Here is an 18,887-nt window from a genome sequence, read left to right on the forward strand (position 1 = left end):
ACGCAGTATGGCACACTCTTGTGCTGGGCAGTAGCAGCGAGCCAGAGCTCCTAGTCAGCCACATGATCACAAGGATGAACAGCCAATACATTTACAACCGTTCTTTTTTTTTAATTTAACCTTTTAAATGTGTATTTATTTTTGAGAGAGAGAGAGAGACAGAGCACGAGCAGGGGAGGGACAGAGAGAGAGGGAGACACAGAATCCAAAGCAGGCTCTAGGCTCCGAGCTGTCAGCACAGAGACCGACGCAGGGCTCGAACTCACAAAAACTGTGAGACCACGACCTGAGCCGACGTCAGACACTTAACGGACTGAGCCACCCAGGTGTCCAAACAACCATTCTGTTTTTTACTTTCAGTATAGTATTCAATAAATTACATGACACATTCAACACTTTATTGTAAAATAGGCTTTGTGTTAGATGATTTTGCCCAACTGTACGTAAGCTAATACAAGTATTCTGAGCATGCTTAAGGTAGACTAGGTTAAGCTATGATGTCCAGTAGGTTAAGTGCATTAACTTCATTTTCAACTTAACATATTCCAATTTACAATAGGTTTATTGTAATGTAACTCCATCATAAGATCTGTATTTATTAGAAGTAAAAAGAGAAAACGTTCCAATGGTTTCCTACTGTGTATAGAATAGTCTCAACTTCTTACAAAGTCTGAAAGGCTCTCCAAGATCTAGTCTCTTCTTTCTTCTTCAAACATTTTTCCTTCCACTCTCCTGCTTTCAAACTCAACAAACACACCTTCATTTGGTTCCTCCAACTCACCCAGGTCTTTACAATTGCCCTAATTTGCATGTGGTAGGCTCCTCCTCATTATTCAGATCTCAGTTCAAAGGTCAATTCTTAGAACAGACCTTTCAGTATTTAATGTTGTCACCACCACTACCCATCATTCTCTATCACATTATGCTTTATTTTCTTTATAGGACTTATTACCACTTCTAACTACTCCACTTGTTTCCTTGTCTATTGTCTGCCTCCCTCACTAGAGTATATTTCTACTGTCAGAAGGAATCTTCTTTCTCTTGTTACTATACTCCCTATACCTAGACATTCAATAAATATATGCTGCATAAGTGAAGAAAAGAAAAGCCTTACTTAGCAGCATTACACAAAATACCCAGTGGAATTTTCCAGTTATTTCTAATACTAGTAACTGGCAAACTGCATATTGGTCAAGAGTAATCTATTATTATATATCTATTTTTATTATATTTAATAAATACATAAGATCTACTATTATATACAATAGTAGATATTATAACCTAACTGTATTAGACTGTGTCTAATACAGCATTATTTTCTATTACTATTATATATAACATCAGATATTATATATCTATTATTATTCATTATATGCATTCTTTAGTTATAAGTAGAATACTTTTTACCCCCTTCAGCTTTACACAGTACTCAGAGAAAACTCTGGGACTTAAGTTGAGATTTCTTTCAGGGAAAGATGGTTTTATAACTACTGAATAAATACTATATAAAGTACTAAAGTTTAAGAGTTAATTTTTAGTTGTGGAACTTTTAAAACACTAATGTGAAACAAAATGCTGAAACCAAGCTTTGATATTACAACAAAATATTACAAAGTAACTTCTTTACAAAGTTAAACTCTTGCCATTCCAAAGAAAATGTGAAACCACTGCTATTTATGAACAGACTATGTAACATAAATTAACTGAAAAAAAGGCAACAATGTTTAAGAAAAAGACCGCAATCTTTACGCCCTTCGTGGGGCCCAAATTCATAACTCTTAGATCAAAAGTTGTGCTAAGTAAAAACAGATAAAGGCAATGATAGATGAGAGGCCCAAATGAGAATTACATTACAGGGCTCCCTTTCATTCTCTTGTAAAATTTATGTTTTAGGAAGATAAAAACATTATTTGCGTGAAATGTACATTTTCACTGTGCTTTAACATATATAAATAAGTAAACATACCTTCTCTGATTTAAGTACACTAAGTTCCCACTGAAGTTTATCATTTCTACTTGGTTCAGTCGTCCTAAGTGATGATCCACTTGTCACTAATGGCAAGTGACCCAAAAACAACTGTTCTTGCTTGCCTTCTTTTCCAACAGTCCTATTTTCCAAAGGAATTTTATTTTCCTCCATTATTTTTGATTCTTCACCAAAATCTTTATTTATTTTAGAAACTGACTCTCCAGAATCTTTGCTTGTCCTTGTCACAAATCCATCTTTTAAAGAGTCTAATGGAACATCACATGCATTTACATTTTCTTTCCTATTATGATTAATGATGATTTCTAGCTCTCTACATCTCAATAAAACTTGCTCTTTCTCTTGCTTTAAAGACTTCACTTCTTCACTCAGAAAACTAATCTCACCATGTTTCTGTTTTAATTGTTCAGAAAGATCAGACAGCTTCTCTGACAGTTCTAATTTTTCTCGCTTGGTCACCTCAAGTTTTTCCATAAGTTCTGTTGTATCTTTCTCAACAACCTCACCAATTTCCAAGGGTTCTCCTATAAAAGTTTTGTCATCATCAAAGACTGAACTTTTCATTTTTACCACAGTTGGATTTATTCTTTGCAAATGATGAAGCTCTTCACTAAGTGTTTTAAGCTTACTTTTATACTCTGCTTCTTGTTTGTTTTTGCTGTCTTCTAAATCAGTTTTCACCTTGAGAAGGCAAGCATAGTCCTCCTGTAACTCTTGATAGTTAACTTCAAAATTTTTTTCAGCAAATGAAAAAGTGTTCCTTTGCCTTTCAATCTCTTCAGTTAGCTGAATACATTGTTTTTTGAGGTCCTCATTTTCCTCTGTAAGTACTTCTATTTCTTTTTGCCAGTTACAGTCTTGGGATCTGGACTTAATGGAGTCTGTGAAAAGTAATCTTTCTTCTTGGTTAACAGGAGTACACATTTTCAACATGTCTTCAAGGGCTTTCTTTTCATCTTTAAGAATGCTATTCTCTGCTTCAAGATGTGTGAATTTTTCTTGAAGGTCATCCTCTTTTTCCTTCATTTGTTTCTCTAACAATTCAGTTTTAAGTTGTAATTCTTGAACTTCTTGTTCAAGAGTACCCTTTTCCTTTTCTTCTTGCCTGAGTATTTCAATTTCTTTTTGAAGTTCATTGATTTGAAGAGTCATTTCTTCTGATTTTGAATTCACAAGGGACTGCTGTAAATCTTTTAGCTTTGAAATTTCCAAAATTAGTTGATTCTGCTTAGTTATCAAACTATCTTTTTCAAACTGCATGGTTTCTATCTTTTGACTCATTTCACTCTGTAAGCCATCTATCTGCTGTTTATAGTGAATGCCTAAGTTATCTTTAAGTTTCTCAATGTTTATTCGATGTTCAATTTCTAAATCTTCTTTCAGTTTGGAAAGTTCTTCTTCATGACTAAACAGAAGCTGTGTCCTCAGCCTCTCTAATTCAGCTTCTTGTGATTCAGCCATTCTGTCTAATACAGCATTCTTTTCTCTCTCTAACATTTCCAGTTTTATCTTGTAATTTGTAACTTCTGCTTCATGTTTTAATTCTAGTTCTTTTCTGGACTCAGATGCAGAAACAATCTCAGCTTTCAAATCTTCCACTGTACCAAGGGACTTATGTGCTTCATTGAGTTTACTTTCTTGTTCAGCTATTGTTTGTCTAGCTCTCTGAATTTGTTCCCTTGAAAAGCTCAATTCTTCAAAAAGGTCTTCAAGCTGCCTCTGTAGAGTAGACTTTTCTCCTGAAATTACTCCTAGTTCTTCCTTGAGTTTTTCCTTTTGAGAATTACTATCTTGCAATTTTATATTCAGTTCATTTATTGCCATATTCATTACTTTTATTTGATCTTCATTAACAGTAACACTTGGATATGATCTTAAAGCATTCTCCATTTCTTCTTTATGCCGTATTTTAAGTTCATCTATCTGTGACATGTGTTGTTTTATTAACTCCTGTTTCATCTGTACTATCTGCTGCCCATACATCTCATCCAGCTCTGCCCGGAGCTGTTCTAACTTTCTTTGTGTTTCTTGTTCCATTCTTTGCAGAATATCAGTTTCAAATTGGCTATCTTTATGATTTTTCTTTTGAAGTTCTTCAACTGTCCCCATTAACTGTTTTATTTCCTCAGAACACTGTCTTTCTTTTTGCTTGGAATGAGTCAGCTCTAATTTCATATTTTTAATCTCTTGGTTCTTTCCTACAACCTGTTCTTGTAATTCTTCCAGTAATTTATCAGTAACTGTGACTTTATCCATTAGCTCTAGAGTTTTTTTTTCTTCTTCTATTATTTTTGTTTTTAGTTCTTCAATGATTGCATCTTTTTCCTGTATTTCTTTAATTGAGCTTTCTACTTTTTTATCTTGTTCCTTTAGAAAGAAAAAATGAAAATATAAAAATGTCAGTTTTAGTTCCTGGCAACTTACATTGCTTAATCTCAATACCAAAATATTGAGAGAAGTCTGTTTTTTTCAATAATTCTATAAATAGTAACTGCTAGGCTTGCCCTTCAATTTTTCCCAAGTCAGTGAGGTAAGACCTGTGTACCCAACACTATTTGTGAGCAAACAGTACAGCAGCATTGGTCTTCTTGAAGAAAGAAATTTTTCTTACACTGCTATGGTGAAAAATATTAATTTCAAAATTAGTAGGATTAAAATGTCTAAACCATTATATGTTCATCTTTCTTATTAACTAATAAACTTAGTATTTTCTATAGGTATAGTACTATGTACTCTTTACAGTTCCAGAAGAAAGTCTTAAAAATAAATCAAGATTCCTTCTATGTATTCTAGTGACTTAAAGGTGTCTGATGAGCAAATGCTACGAAAAGACTAAAACAACAAAAACAGGTTCTTATGGGTCTGCCTTAGTTTCATTCCTGTGGCTGACCTCAAGTGACATGCAAAACAACTACACCATTTATAGCAAATCAACTTGGTCCTAGACTTTGGGTTTGAATAGAAATTTGAAAGCGGGGCAGACATTTTTTTCCACGTCTGACTTGGGACTCTACTGTGGAACTGTATATAAGCCTAAACCTAGGACACAGACCAAGGCATATTCATAATCACAATCATCCTTAAGAATGTTATCACATAAGGGAGTCAAGCAAAAGCCCTAGAAACAAAGTTTTGCCTCTGTCACTTAGTTGCCTAAATATTTAAGGGCTGAGGCCCCAACTACAAAGAAAGTATAATCCATAGAATGGAACAAACACAAGTAGGTAAGTAAAATCACCTAAATGACTCAGGAGTCCTAAGGCCAAGAGGACTTAAAGGCACCTTGAATGGATTTATTAATATATCTAAATAAAGAATGTCAAAGCCTAGAAAAAGGAAGGCGTGAGACAGAAATGTTGGCAGTACACATTCCACCACAGTCCAGGTGCCGTGAGACTGCGAATTCTGATCACTCTGGGAAAACCATAGTTAACACAGAAAGCAATGTAAGGGGTTGTAGCAAACAGAATTTAAGAATTTCAGTCCACAGGCATGACTTTTCCTTCTGTGAGATGGATACACCAGGTTATCATAGCGTAATGCTATGGAACGTTTGATTCCTCTAATATCCTTTAATCTCATGCTCACTAAACAAACTTTCTATTATTATTATTTGGCTTTTCAAATTCATTTGCCCAGAGAAAGAAAGTAAAATCCAATGAACCTGAAGTATGCAGGTCCTGGTGATAATCATTTCTCACTGTAAATTAATAATCTCATCTTCAAGATTTAAACATTTAGCCTCTTGAACTTGGAAAATCTGAGCTCACCTCTGAGATAGCTCAAGTCTCAGATGATAGAAGATAAAAATCAGAATTATTTTTTCTTCCAAGATTTTATTTAAATTCAAGTTAGCTAACATACAGTGTACTTCTGGTTTCAGGAGTAGAATTTAGTGATTCATCGCTTATATATAACACCCAGTGCTCGTCACAACAAATGCCCTCCTTAACGTCTATCACCTATTTAGCCTATCCCCTCAAAAACCCCTCAGTTTATTCTCTATAGTTAATAGTCTCTTGTGGTTTGCCTCCCTCTCTGGATAAAAACCAGACTTCTGAGCCTACAAGTCAAAGGCCAGAATATGCACTATATAAATTAACTAAGGCAACGACAGCTATACTGTGAAGCCTCTTGAGCAAAATCCTATCAGCTTTTTTCTTGGTATCACATATTCCATCCAATGTCACCATAAGTGATTACCAAGTGCTGAGCCTTCTGACTTCTGTACTATAATATGACATTTAAATCACTTTAATCTCTTAAATTGCAGTGTTTTCACCTGTAAAATAAATACCATTTCTTCTATCTCATAGAATACGTTTGAAGCTAAAAGAAAATGAATGTATTAATGTATTTTATGCACATTGTGCTATATAAAAATGTAATATCTTTGTATACTAGAAAGTATCTAGAAGGCATTTGGAAACTATAAGAAAATAAAATTAGTTCACGGAGGTCAACTTCAGTTGAACTGTTAAATAAGTACTTAGACTTGGAATATTAACATCTGTTAATACTTCCGTTTCCTGATTTTTCTATTGGGGAGGAGGAATCCTCATAAAACAGTGTCACTTAATTCAAAATTGTCCAACATGTGATATAACTGCAAGCAAACAATAATTCTTCATTCAACTATTAAATAAATTCATGGTTCATTTTTCTTAGTACTGTTTATTTCAAAATATATGGTTTTAAACCATATATTTTGTGTTGGAAAAGACAGCCCTGTGGTTGAAGATACAATCCCTCTATTTTTAGAAACAGACTTGAGGCAGTGGGGAATAATATACTTCTTGCCTGTGACCACCATGGGAAGTTCAGAATATTATGAGTAAAGAGAATGAGGCTGGAATCACCATGACAGTTTCAACCATCACCCTAATGCTCTAGTCCCTCAGCTGATCTGATGGAACTACTGCTCAGGGGGAGTCATTCAAAGTTAAAAAGAGAGAGAGAGAGAGAGAGAGAGAGAGAGAAAATTTTAAAAATATATACATAATAAAGAAGAGACTAATAATTGGGGTGCCCGGGTGGCTCAACTGGTTAAGCATCTGACTTCGGCTCAGGTCATGATCTCATGGCTTGTGAGTTCCAGCCTCAGGTCAGGCTCTGTGCTGACAGCTCAGAATCTGGATCTTGCCTCAGATTCTGTGTCTCCCCCCTCTCTCTCTCTGCCCCTCCCCTGCCCATGCTCTGTCTCTCTCTCTCAAAAAAAATTAAAACAAATTTAAAATAAAAGAAGAAGAAGAGACTGATAATAAAAGCATTCTGCTAACAGAGGCGCCTAGGTGGCTCATTCGGTTAAGTATCTTACTCTTGATTTCAGCTCAGGTCATGATCTCATGGTTTGTGTGATCAAGCTCCTGCATTGGGCTCTGCACTGACAGCGAGGTGCCTGGTTAGGATCCTCTCTCCCTCCCTCTCTCTGCCCTTCCACCACTTGCGCACACGCTCTCTCTCTCACAAAATCAATGAACTTAAAAAAAAAAAAAATTCTGCTAGCATTCAAATAAACAAATGTTTTCCCCCCTATGAAAATGAATTATTTGGGGCACCTAAGTGGCTCAGTCAGTTAAGCATCTGACTCTTGATTTCTGCTCAGGTGTGGAATCAATGCAGAGCCTGCTTGGGATTTTCTCTCTCCCTCTCTCTGCCACTCCCCTGCTTGTGTACTCTCTTTCTCTCTCTCTCAAAATAAATAAATATTAAAAAAATAAAATAATGAATTATTTGAGTTTTAAATACTTTCAAATAATACTGCCTGCTGAATATAATAAATACAACAAAATCCAATTTCCAGGCTCTTATAACGAGACCTAGAGTATCTCTCCACTCTTCCCTCCTGAAAAGGCTCACTTTTGTTTTCTTTTTAATTTCTTTAACATTTATTTATTATTTCTTAGAGACACAGAAGATAGAGTGTGAGCAGGGGAGGGGGCAGAGAGAAAGGGAGACACAGAATCCAAAGCAGGCTCCAGGCTCGGAGTTGTCAGCACAGAGCCCGACATGGGGCTGGAACCTACAAACCATAAGATCATGACCGGAGCCAAAGTTGGACACTCAACTGACTGACCCACCCAGGCTCCCCAGGAAATGTTTATTTTTATTGTTTCATTTCATCATATTATACATGTTAAAAATATCTTTATAAAGGCTCACTTTAAAAAAAAATTTCTTTTATGTTTTATCTTTGAGAGAGAGAGAGGGAGAGAGAGAGCGCGCACAAGTGGGGGGGGGGGTGGGGGTGTGGGGGGCGTGGAGCAGAAAGAGAGAGGGAGACACAGAATCCGAAACAGGTTCCAAGCTCTGAGCTGTCAGCCCAAAGCCCGACGTGGGGCTCAGACTCACAAGCTGTGAGATCATGACCTGAGCTATAGTTTAACACTTAATCAACTGAACCACCCAGGTGCCCCTACAAAGGCTGACTTTCAAAGACTATTTCTGGTTAAACTATTTTTTGCTACCTATCTATTTTTAACATCTTTTGTCCTGGGTCTTTATGTACACTCCCCCTCTAAAATGTCCTTCCTATCTCTATCAGTTCAGATTCATAATGTATTTGCTTATTTACCAAATGAATACTGAGTAGCTACTATGTGCCACACAGAACTATTGCTGAGAAAATGAAATATAATTAGAGAGAGATTATTCCAGACCTGCCTCAAATATCCTCTCCTCCTAAAGCCTACCCTGAGTCACTTCCTTTATGAAGGCAGACCTTATTAGGAAAACATGGATGGTGAAGAGGATGGAGGCAAGAGGGGGCAGTGCAGTAAAGCACAAGAAATATGGCTCTGGGCCAGCTGTATGGGTTTGAATCACAAGTCTGACAAGTGTCAGTAGGGTACCCTCAGGCAAGTCATTTAACATAGGTGAACCCCATTTTCTCTTTTGAAAAACAAAATATAACCTACAGGGATGAGTGACTTTTAGGATTTAAGATTATAATCTTATGAGATATGTTGTGTATCTATGTATATATAAATATATTCTCTAAAATACATATGTGTGTGTATAAACACATACATATACACACATATTTACATATTTATACATAATATATAATACATATGTGTGTTCATACATAAAAACAAATATAAATATGTAAATTATATATATTTCCCCCCTTTTCCTCTATTACCACTTATTTGCTAAATAAGTATTCCATGCAACTTTATAAAACATAACTATCATGAAAGGAGAATCCACTATTTTTTTCTAATTAAAATCCATAAAATTTCATTTTTTCTTGGAAATATTTTCAGAATTTCATAACCACTGGTAAAATAAGTAGAAATACTTATAGATGAAAAGAAAAAAAGAATGTTAATTATGTTTATAAATTTAGATTCTCCTGAGAACTCACTTTAACATAGGCTGATCACTTCCAAGGAACTCAGTAATTAGTATTATCTTAAAAACTATTATTGTAAGACTCCCAATTGCTTTTGAAATAAGTTGTTTTATATAAAGAACATTTCTTAATTATGAAATTTTGTAATTCATGTACATAACAAAAAATATAAACACTTGCATAAAAAATTTCAATTATAAAGCTGCTGTACATTGGCTAACTTCCTTAAAATAAACATACCATTTCATATGTTCTAATTTTCTCTTGTAAGAAACTAATTTGCATCTTGAAGTCTTCTTTCTTTTTTTGATAATCTTCTAATAAATGGTCTTGTTCTTCCAGCTGTTGCTGATGAGTGAGGATCTGTTGTTTGGCTTGTAACAAATCTGCAGCTGTGCTACTATGAGTGCTGTTTCTCAGAGTTTCACTAGCCTGTAACTTAAAAACAGAAAGAAACCCCCAAGTTAAATTCTGAAGTGATTACGCTAGGGAATAGGCATCTTTTGGGATATTACTCAGCTCACAATTGCTCTCTGGGAAATCTGCTAGATTCATAGGCTTGAAACCCAAGCAAACATGCTGTCATGGCTTATCAGATGAGTATGGGCACATCATACAAACTGAACAGTAAGATTATCCCATGACAAAGCAGAAAAAGTCTAATAAAATAGGGAAGACTAGGCAGACCTACAGAAAGAAAAGGGGCCTGAAAGACAGTACTTCCTGGATTCCTGATATCCTTCTAGTTTCTGATTCCAATACCTTTCAGAGGCCTGGTTGTATTTCCACCTTGAATTCTGTAATATAAGCCTGTATTTAAATTTCTCCCTTTTGCTTAACCTATCTCAAATTATTTTCTGTACTTGCCATCAGAAACCTTGATTAATACAATTACATTCTTATGGCTCTGATTAAAGGTAAATGGAATATATTCTGTCTGGTTACCATTTTAGAAAATAAAATAAAATCATACCAGGGTTAGCAAAGGTAGGATGTGGCTACATGTTAATTTCTGCAAAAATCCACCCATCAGACTTAAAAGATACTGTAGGCTTTCAGTATACAGACGAGGATGAAAAAGAAAATAACAGCAAAGAAAGCACAAAAGAACTAAATTCTTGGTTAACATAATAACAGGTGTTCGTTATTTTTTCCAACATGATACATTATAAGCAGATGTGATTTTAAGTTTAAATTTGTTTTAAAACTCATGAGCATTTTTTAAAAACTTCACTACCAAAAATCTAATAAATTTTGTTCTATTAGTAATACTTACATGCTGGAACTGAATCTGTAATTTCTGACTTTGTTCTGTCAACTCTAAAAATTCTCTCATTGTCTCATCCTTTTCTCTTCTTGCTTGTTGTAAATTAGCAGTAAGCTGGGTTATGATGCCATCTCTTTGTTTAATGGCAGCTTCAAATTCTTGTAACTAAAAGACATCAGTGAAAATAGTAAGTGCCAGACTTTGAAGTTTATATATTTTGAGAGAGAGAGATGGGTGTAGGAGTGTGTGCAAGCAGGGAAGGGGCAGAGAGAGAGAGGGAGAGAGAGAATCCCAAGTAGGCTCCATGCTGTCAGCTTGGAGCCTGAGTGGGGCTCGATCCCATGAACCATAAGATCATGACCTGAGCCGAAATCAAGGGTCAGATGTTTAACCAACTGAGCCATCCAGGTGCCCCTGCCAGACTTATTTTTAGAACAAAACTGATTATTAGTACAGGCAACTATTCAAAAATATACAAAACGCATTGCCAGACTGTAATTAAAAAAAAAATTTTTTTAATGTTTATTTATTTTTTAGAGAGACAGAGACAGAGCACAAGCAGGGAAGGGCAGAGAGAGAGACGGAGACAAAGATTCTGAAGCAGGCTCCAGGCTCTGAGCTGTCAGCACAGAGCCCAATGCAGGGGTCGAAATCACAGACCATGAGATCATGACACGAGCCTAAGTCAAATGCTCAACCAGGTGCCTGGGCAGATTATAATTGTAAGCAATCTCATCCATATTTGAAAAAATTACCTTGCAGAAATTGGTTTTACTTCCAAAACAACTTAAAAAAAATTACCTGATGAATAAAATACACTAGGTCTAACTTATCGATTATCTGTTTCTAGAAGGACAAGTGCCTTTATATTCAGGGGTGCCCCAATCTGTTCCCAGGCAACATCATCATAGACATGTTCGATTCTCACTTGCTCCTGGAGAGGATGAAACTAAAATGTATTCTGTCATCTTCATCAATGGTCTTTTTCACCTTGGTTTCATAACTGACTGCCACAAACAACAGATGTCATTTCAACCACAAGAGGTCCCTTTACAAGGACTGGCTGACATTTTTAATGAGTTTAAGTCATAACATTCTGATGCGGTTTGCACCATATTTTCTCTCAGGCTGATTACAAAAACATCTATTCTACTGAAGGGCTTTCAGCCTAGCTATCTCATGAAGTTAAACAAAAGATTCCAGATTGTATTACCCCTATTCATGGAATCTTAGTGTTAAGCAAGTTATTTATGATATGTATAAGAATATTATGAGATAAGTTACTATGACTTAAGTTATGTACTATTTACATATGCTAGCATTCAAATTTCCTGTTTTTGTTTTTGTAACAAAACAAAAGCCACATAAAGTAGGCATACCTGCTGTAACCCTTCAGTCCCATAGGTGGCTCTCATTTCTTCTAGTTCTCTGTTCAGCTCTTCAATCTCATGTTGTTTGCCAGCCAATTCATTTTCCATCATCTCTAGGTGGGTCTGACTGTACTGTGCTCCATGTTCAGAATAAGAATCATCAGCACCAAATTCTTCTTCCTAAATCAATCCAAGATATTTAATAATTCATACTAACAACATTCCTCAGGAAGAGGGATTCAAATATTGAATCCCATAGTAAAGTCCACTTTAAAATATCACTTATCACCTGAGAATTTACTGGAATGACTACCTACTTTGTTATTAATGTGCTATATACCTTAAAAGCAAAAACAAAATATCTACAAATTTGGTTATAACTGAGCTTTATAACAAAAGACAGCTAATTTTGTTTTGTTAAACATTAAAAGCATTTAGAAATCACACACAGAAAGAAATGCATGCAGGAAACAGCTTTGTTAGTAAGCCAGATGGTTTTTGATAGTGTAAAACATTAGTATCATAAGTAGTTTTAAATACTGTACCCTTAATAAATTTGTGGGCTTTCCTGTTCTCACCACAAAACTGCAACCATTTACCTGTACAAAAACAATTTCCTGATATATTATGATTTTAGATAGAACTTTATTTAAAGCTAACAATTATAATTCTGCTAACTGTATTCGTGCATATTTTATGGATAGGGAAAATGCCTCATTGGCAAAAACAGATACAGCGATTAAACTTAAATATATAAAAGACATTATGATCATTTCAAATTCCAATGATTCCTAAAACACTTGAGGGCTTACAATGCAGAAGACACTGTACTATACATTTTTGTTTACATGAATCAAAGTTCTAAGTGCAGTTTATATTTTGTCTTCAGAAGGGGAATTATAGACCTCAAGTTACTAAAATCCTCTTCTACAAAACGCTCCCTTATAATCATTTAAATAATTGTTTTTTGATTAAGCTCTATTCATTTTAAAGTAAAATCATTTGCTTGTGCAAATTCACTGAAGGTTGGTAATCAGGTCAAAGGGTATGAGATGAAGAGGTAAACAACACTCCCCCAACTTTTCCCTGGGGAAATGACAGCCATGCCAACTCTAACTGATGTAGAGATTTTCCATAACATATTACTGCCTCTACCACAAACATTTGGGGATAGGAGGAAGAAGGATGACAGAGTACGTCTCCTGGGTTGACCTGGTGGGAGATTAATTTCAGGTCAATTAATCTATTTAACAATTTCCTCCTTCCCCCCAACAGTGCACAAAAGAACTTTATTCCTGCTTACATCTTAATTATTCACAATTCTACATTAATACAATTAATAGAATAGAATTCTACATTAATAGAATCCAAGATAATGAAATTTTTACTGCTGAAGTATATAGGACAGGATATCCCAGAATTAGGGTATGAACCACATCCCTTTAAAAAGTGGAAGCACTGCAGCACCTAGCTGGCTCACTCAGTAGAGCATGTGACTCCTGACCTAGGGGTCGTGAGTTCAAGCCTGCCCCACTTTAGGTGTGGAGTGTACTTAAAATTAAAAAAAAAAAAAAAAAAAAGGTGAAGATACTATTTAGGAGGTCTTTAACAGAGTTTTATTCCTTGGTTTTTCTTAAAACTAAAGTAAAAAAAAAAAAGCCTCATCTTTATGGCAACACAATATTGCAGTATGTGAAAAACTATCAGAAGATAGGAGTACTAAATCTATTAAAATTATTAATATCAAGTCACTTGAAGTAACTTTCCAATTAAATCCTTCTAAATTTCAATTAGCTGTTCTTGATGCTGGAACAAAGCATTTTAATAAGCATCTACTAAAATGTTTGCTTTATAGTAACAGTGTTATGAAATGGATTTTATGAAAAGCTTCAAATATAATAGTAAGCAATGGATACTCCTTAAGTGGAGATGATATAACTCTGTAGTAAGTTACTGATTTATAATAATTGTATCCAACACATTATACAGCCAATGTTCAGCTTAATTTTTATCTAACTTAAGCAAAACTACATTTGAAAAACTCGTATGTATTGGCTTCTTAAAATACAAGACCATTTTCAAAACTTAATTACATGTTCTTATAATAAACATAAAAATCAGTATTAATAAATTTTAAAAATTTAATACCATGTAAATAGGTAAAAGATTATTCACCAGCACTAAACTAAAATAAACTATATTCTGAAGTTAGAATAGAAATACTCAGAATATTGGAATCACTAACAGTTAACATTAAATTATTCTATTGTTTTAATGTGGATATTTTATTGATACCTAAAGGATAGAGCATTCATCCCTTCTTACATTAGTCTTCTAACACCATACTTGGTAAACTGTAATATGAAAGTAAATTAATAACGTGAAACATGAAGATTAGATTGACAAACTCCTTCAGCTAAAGAAAAGCCTAAACTTCCCTTAATCTCCTTTTTTTACTGTGGCATTTGTCAAAGTTACTTAAACCTTTAGGCTGTACTAATATATTTTTTCTGAATTCACAGATTTACTCAATTTACATGGATAACATGTAGACTAGGGAAAGTACAAGTCAGGTACATTTTAAATTTTAAAATGTTCTGTAGAGGTAAGTGTCACCTCATAAAAATACTGCTATTCAGAAAGATTCAGAGGACGATCTTTTTTATAACCATAAAATGGCCTTCACACCAAAACTTTTTCCTTTCACTGGACATTAATTTAAAGACAGACTATTAATATCCTTATAATACTTAATTTATACTTACACATATTCAAAAATATTAATGTTTTAATAAAGTAAGAATCTGATGGTTCCTAAAAGTGTATGAGAATTACAGGAGTTCAATGTGCCTAGGGGAAATTGGAGCTAAGTAACTAACAAGGCTAAAATCATTTATTGAAAGTCAAGTTGAATATCAAACACATTGCACAAGCTAATATATATACAATTTTTAATTGTCAATTATACCTCAATAAAACTGATGCAGAGAGAAAAAAATACGGTGACACTAAAACAAAACAAAACAAAACAAAAAACCATACCCAAGTCAAAGTTGGAAGACTAAGTTTATATAACTTTATGGCTAAAGGCTAGGTCTCCAACTCCAGCCTGCCATTTCAGAAATATCATGAACTGTATAAGCGACTTGGTTAAGAAGCACTGAATAATCACATGAAATCCATGAGAGTGTATGCTCTACTATCATTTCATCTTTCCATACTTAGCATAGCACATTTATTTACCTATCTTGTGTCTAGGTTGCCTACAATATTCACAGCTTCCTCCAGATAACTCTGCTCAAAGGGTATCAATAAAAATATTTCATGTTAATATGGTGTTTTGGATATGAAATGTCCCTTCATGAAGGACTTAACAGATTACATATAAATTAAATTAATTTGTAAGGAGGCTACTTTTTTATCCAGTCTGATTTCTCTAGTATATGTAATTGCATATATATTTACTCAAAACTGATCTTATTAGGTAGGTCATAGGAAAATATTATCTAATTATTTCTAAGCCTGAATCCATCAGTCAACCCAACGAGAATACCGGCCAAAGAAGTCAAGAAAATTAAATGCACACCATATTTATATGCAGAAAATTTCTAAACTAGTAATCATACTCTGAACTCCTTTTGAGAATAATTTGTTAAAAGAATTCTCATTAATCATTTCATATGCTTAGTGGGAAGAGCACATTTCTACTGAAGAACAGTAAAAAAAAAAAAAACAAAACCTTTGTTGATTGTCTTTTATATACTAAACACCATACTAAATATTATCAGATAACCCTCACAACTACACTGTAGGTATCCTTGTTTACAGATGAAAAAAACTACACTTCAGAGTTTCACTGATGGGCCCCAGTTGATACACCACGGAGGTGATGAAGGTGAAATTTGAACACAAGTTTCCAAAGCCCCTGTTGTTTTCTGTTACCTTACTTCCCTACAACCCAGAAAAATGACAGTGATATTTAAATAACACACAAGATAATTACGTAGCCCACAATTAAAAACTGTAATTTTGAAATTTTAAAAATACTCAAGGGCAAACAAGAGTAGTCAAGATTATTAAACACTGCAAACCTGGCATTTGTAATAAAGTTGTAATCTATGTGTTTCCTAGAAAGGAGTTTCCTTTGGTGGGGAGGGTGTGATACTAAGAGATAATTCCTTAAAATTTCCAATATGAAAAGAATTACAGGGTCAATTTACGTCTTAATTTACAAATTTCATTTACTGATGATTCTTCTGCCTCCTGAAAGTGTGACTATGGCTTACAAGTTCCCTGCAATTCTAGCTCCAGTCACACCAGTTTTAACATCACCAAAAGTAATGGCTAAAGCCCCCACAACTAGCCCAGTGTCATGGATTCAACCAGCCTCCGTGTTAGCAATCTTAATGGGACACTACCAAATACTTCACAATCAATTTTTCTGCTGTTTTCTACAAAGTGAATATGTAACTTTGTCATAGCATAACCATTCTGAATCCAGGCCCAAAATATATAGTATCACAAGGGTTATGATTAAAATCAGGCCAATCTGTCAAAAATTGTTTCATAAATACCTGTTTTCAATGTAATCTTCTAAGAAACTATTTTTTCAAATTATAGGTCATTATTCAATTTGGTTTTTGTGACCAGCATTAAAAAGAGAAAGTATCAAAGGATATGTCACATAGCAAAGAGAAGTATCTTTCCTGAAATTTTTGTTTGGAAAAAAATTTCACATGTATGTATAGGTATATATTTATTCATGTACACAATCATTCATGTATACAATGATAAAACATATATATAATTATACATGCAAATATATAGAAATTATACACATAGAATATATTTCTTGTTGAATCATTGTGAACATATTCTAACTTTTATTTGCAGGATTTACATTTAAATATTACTTGTACCTTAATTCAAAACACATATTTATTAGGTATCACAGATAAATAGTTTGAACACATTTTTCTGGACCTCACAATACCTACCAGTTTTATAATTTGAAAAATCTAGGCAAAAAATATTGTAGCAAGAATTTCCAATATTATCATTTTTTAAAAAGAGAACTTGAAAACCACAATCTTAATGTTTTTACCTTTCAAATCTATATTAATAAAAACTAAAGTTTACTCTCTTATCCCAAAAGTGAGAAAAAGGCTATATGAATTTAACCAAATTTCACAGGGATATAAGAGATAGTCTGACCTGTAGCCATTTGGCTTATTAAAAAAAAAAAAAATTCAACTTAGTGTAAAGAAAAAAATGCATTTTGTGCAGTCTTTGGGTGTCCCAAAGACAAAGGCAGTTCAAGAACAAAAATACCTGAAACTTTTAATCAAGAAAGACACTATAAGAATTAAGGCATTATAAAAGGGGTGCCTGGGTGGTTCAGTCAGCTAAGCAATCGACTCTAGACTTCCTGATCTCATAGTCTGTGGGATCAAGCCAGGGCTGGCTGGGATAGTTTCTCTCCTTTTCCCTATGCACCGCCTCCGCTTGTGCTCCTTTCATTTGCTCACACTCTCAGAATAAACTTAAAAAAAAAAAGAAGAAGAAGAAGAAGAATTAAGGCATTATAAAGAGAGAGAGAGAGCCAAGTAGAAAGTTCCTCAGCTCACCTCTCCCCACAAACACACCAAGGCTGCAACTACATATACCCCAACTCATTGTCAGAGAACAACCTGAAGACTAGCAGAACAGGTTTTCCACAGCTAAAGATACAAAGAAAAAGCCACATGGAAAAGGGTAGGAGGAGCAGAGACACGATCAGAAACTAAGCCTCCTGTGCAGCGACCCACAAGCAAGAGAGATCTCACAGGTGTGAAGGCCCTTCTCAAGGAGTGAGGGGTTCAAGCCCCACAGTGGGAAGCCCTCATACTGTGTATATGCACTGGAAATACGAGCCCCCATAAACATCTGGTTTTAAATTGGCTTAACTGGGGGAGCCAGAAGGCTATAAGAAACCAAGACTCTGCTCTTAAAAGGCCAGTGTACAGCATCACTTGCTCAGAGACCCAGGACAAGACAGCAGTTTGAAAAGCAACTGGGGGGCGCCTGGGTGGCGCAGTCGGTTAAGCGTCCGACTTCAGCCAGGTCACGATCTCGCGGTCCGTGAGTTCGAGCCCCGCGTCGGGCTCTGGGCTGATAGCTCAGAGCCTGGAGCCTGTTTCTGATTCTGTGTCTCCCTCTCTCTCTGCCCCTCCCCCGTTCATGCTCTGTCTCTCTCTGTCCCAAAAATAAATAAACGTTAAAAAAAAAAAAAAAGAAAAGCAGCTGGATTATATGTGAAAAAAAATTATTAATTTTAGGGTGTGTGCCCCAGGGGCAAGAATCTGCAGGAAGTTTTTCCAGGAATGGAAGTGCTGGCACGCACTATTTTTCTTGCCTTCCTTCAGCACAGCTGGGCCCTGGTTCTGACACTCTCTCTTCCTAGCACCACTCTCCCTGCCCTGGCGTTCCCCTGTGAACCCACCCCAACCAACCCAACTGCCCTGGCAGGGGCCCTTCCAAAGTGACTCCTGCTCTAGGGAGTCCCACCCACCTGCAGGCTCAAGACAGTGGCCACCAAGCCTCCCAGTCAGTCACACTGCGTACTACCCCACCCGCCAGCATACCTGCAGCAACTGCAGCCTGGCCTCTTGGCCAGCCTTGCCGGAGGCCATCCCCGTCCACCAGTACAGCTACAGCAGCTGCAGCCCAGTCACCATTTGCAGATGATAGGATACTATATATAAAAAACTCTAAAGATTCCACTAAAAAACTATCAGAACTAATAAATGAACTCAGTAAAGTTGCAGGACACAAAATTAATATACAGAAATCTATCGATTTCTCTACTCTATCAACAAACTAGCAGAGAAATTAAGAAAAATACCATTTATAACTGCATCAAAAAGA

The 18,887-nt window shown here is 35.3% G+C and overlaps 1 protein-coding gene across 8 annotated transcripts in view; it reads right to left on the reverse strand.

Moving 5' to 3' along the window:
- AKAP9 (A-kinase anchoring protein 9) overlaps positions 1–18,887 on the reverse strand; it is a 153,807-nt gene that overhangs the window by 104,218 nt on the left and 30,702 nt on the right. For 6 of the 8 annotated variants that reach the window (XM_086696391.1, XM_086696369.1, XM_025929473.2 and 3 more), the window contains exons 4-8: positions 12,527–12,580; positions 11,991–12,161; positions 10,621–10,776; positions 9,585–9,782; positions 1,967–4,354 (exon numbers count right to left, since the gene is read on the reverse strand). In XM_086696391.1, coding sequence (XP_086552517.1) covers positions 1,967–4,354; positions 9,585–9,782; positions 10,621–10,776; positions 11,991–12,161; positions 12,527–12,580 — 2,967 coding nt within the window. The remainder of the gene's footprint in view (positions 1–1,966; positions 4,355–9,584; positions 9,783–10,620; positions 10,777–11,990; positions 12,162–12,526; positions 12,581–18,887) is intronic. The other 2 variants (XM_086696380.1, XM_086696349.1) reach the window with 1 other exon arrangement.

This window comes from Puma concolor, chromosome A2 (genome assembly GCF_028749965.1).
Source record: "Puma concolor isolate L17-30 chromosome A2, mPumCon1.1.hap2, whole genome shotgun sequence".
Classification (NCBI taxonomy): Eukaryota; Metazoa; Chordata; class Mammalia; order Carnivora; family Felidae; genus Puma; species Puma concolor.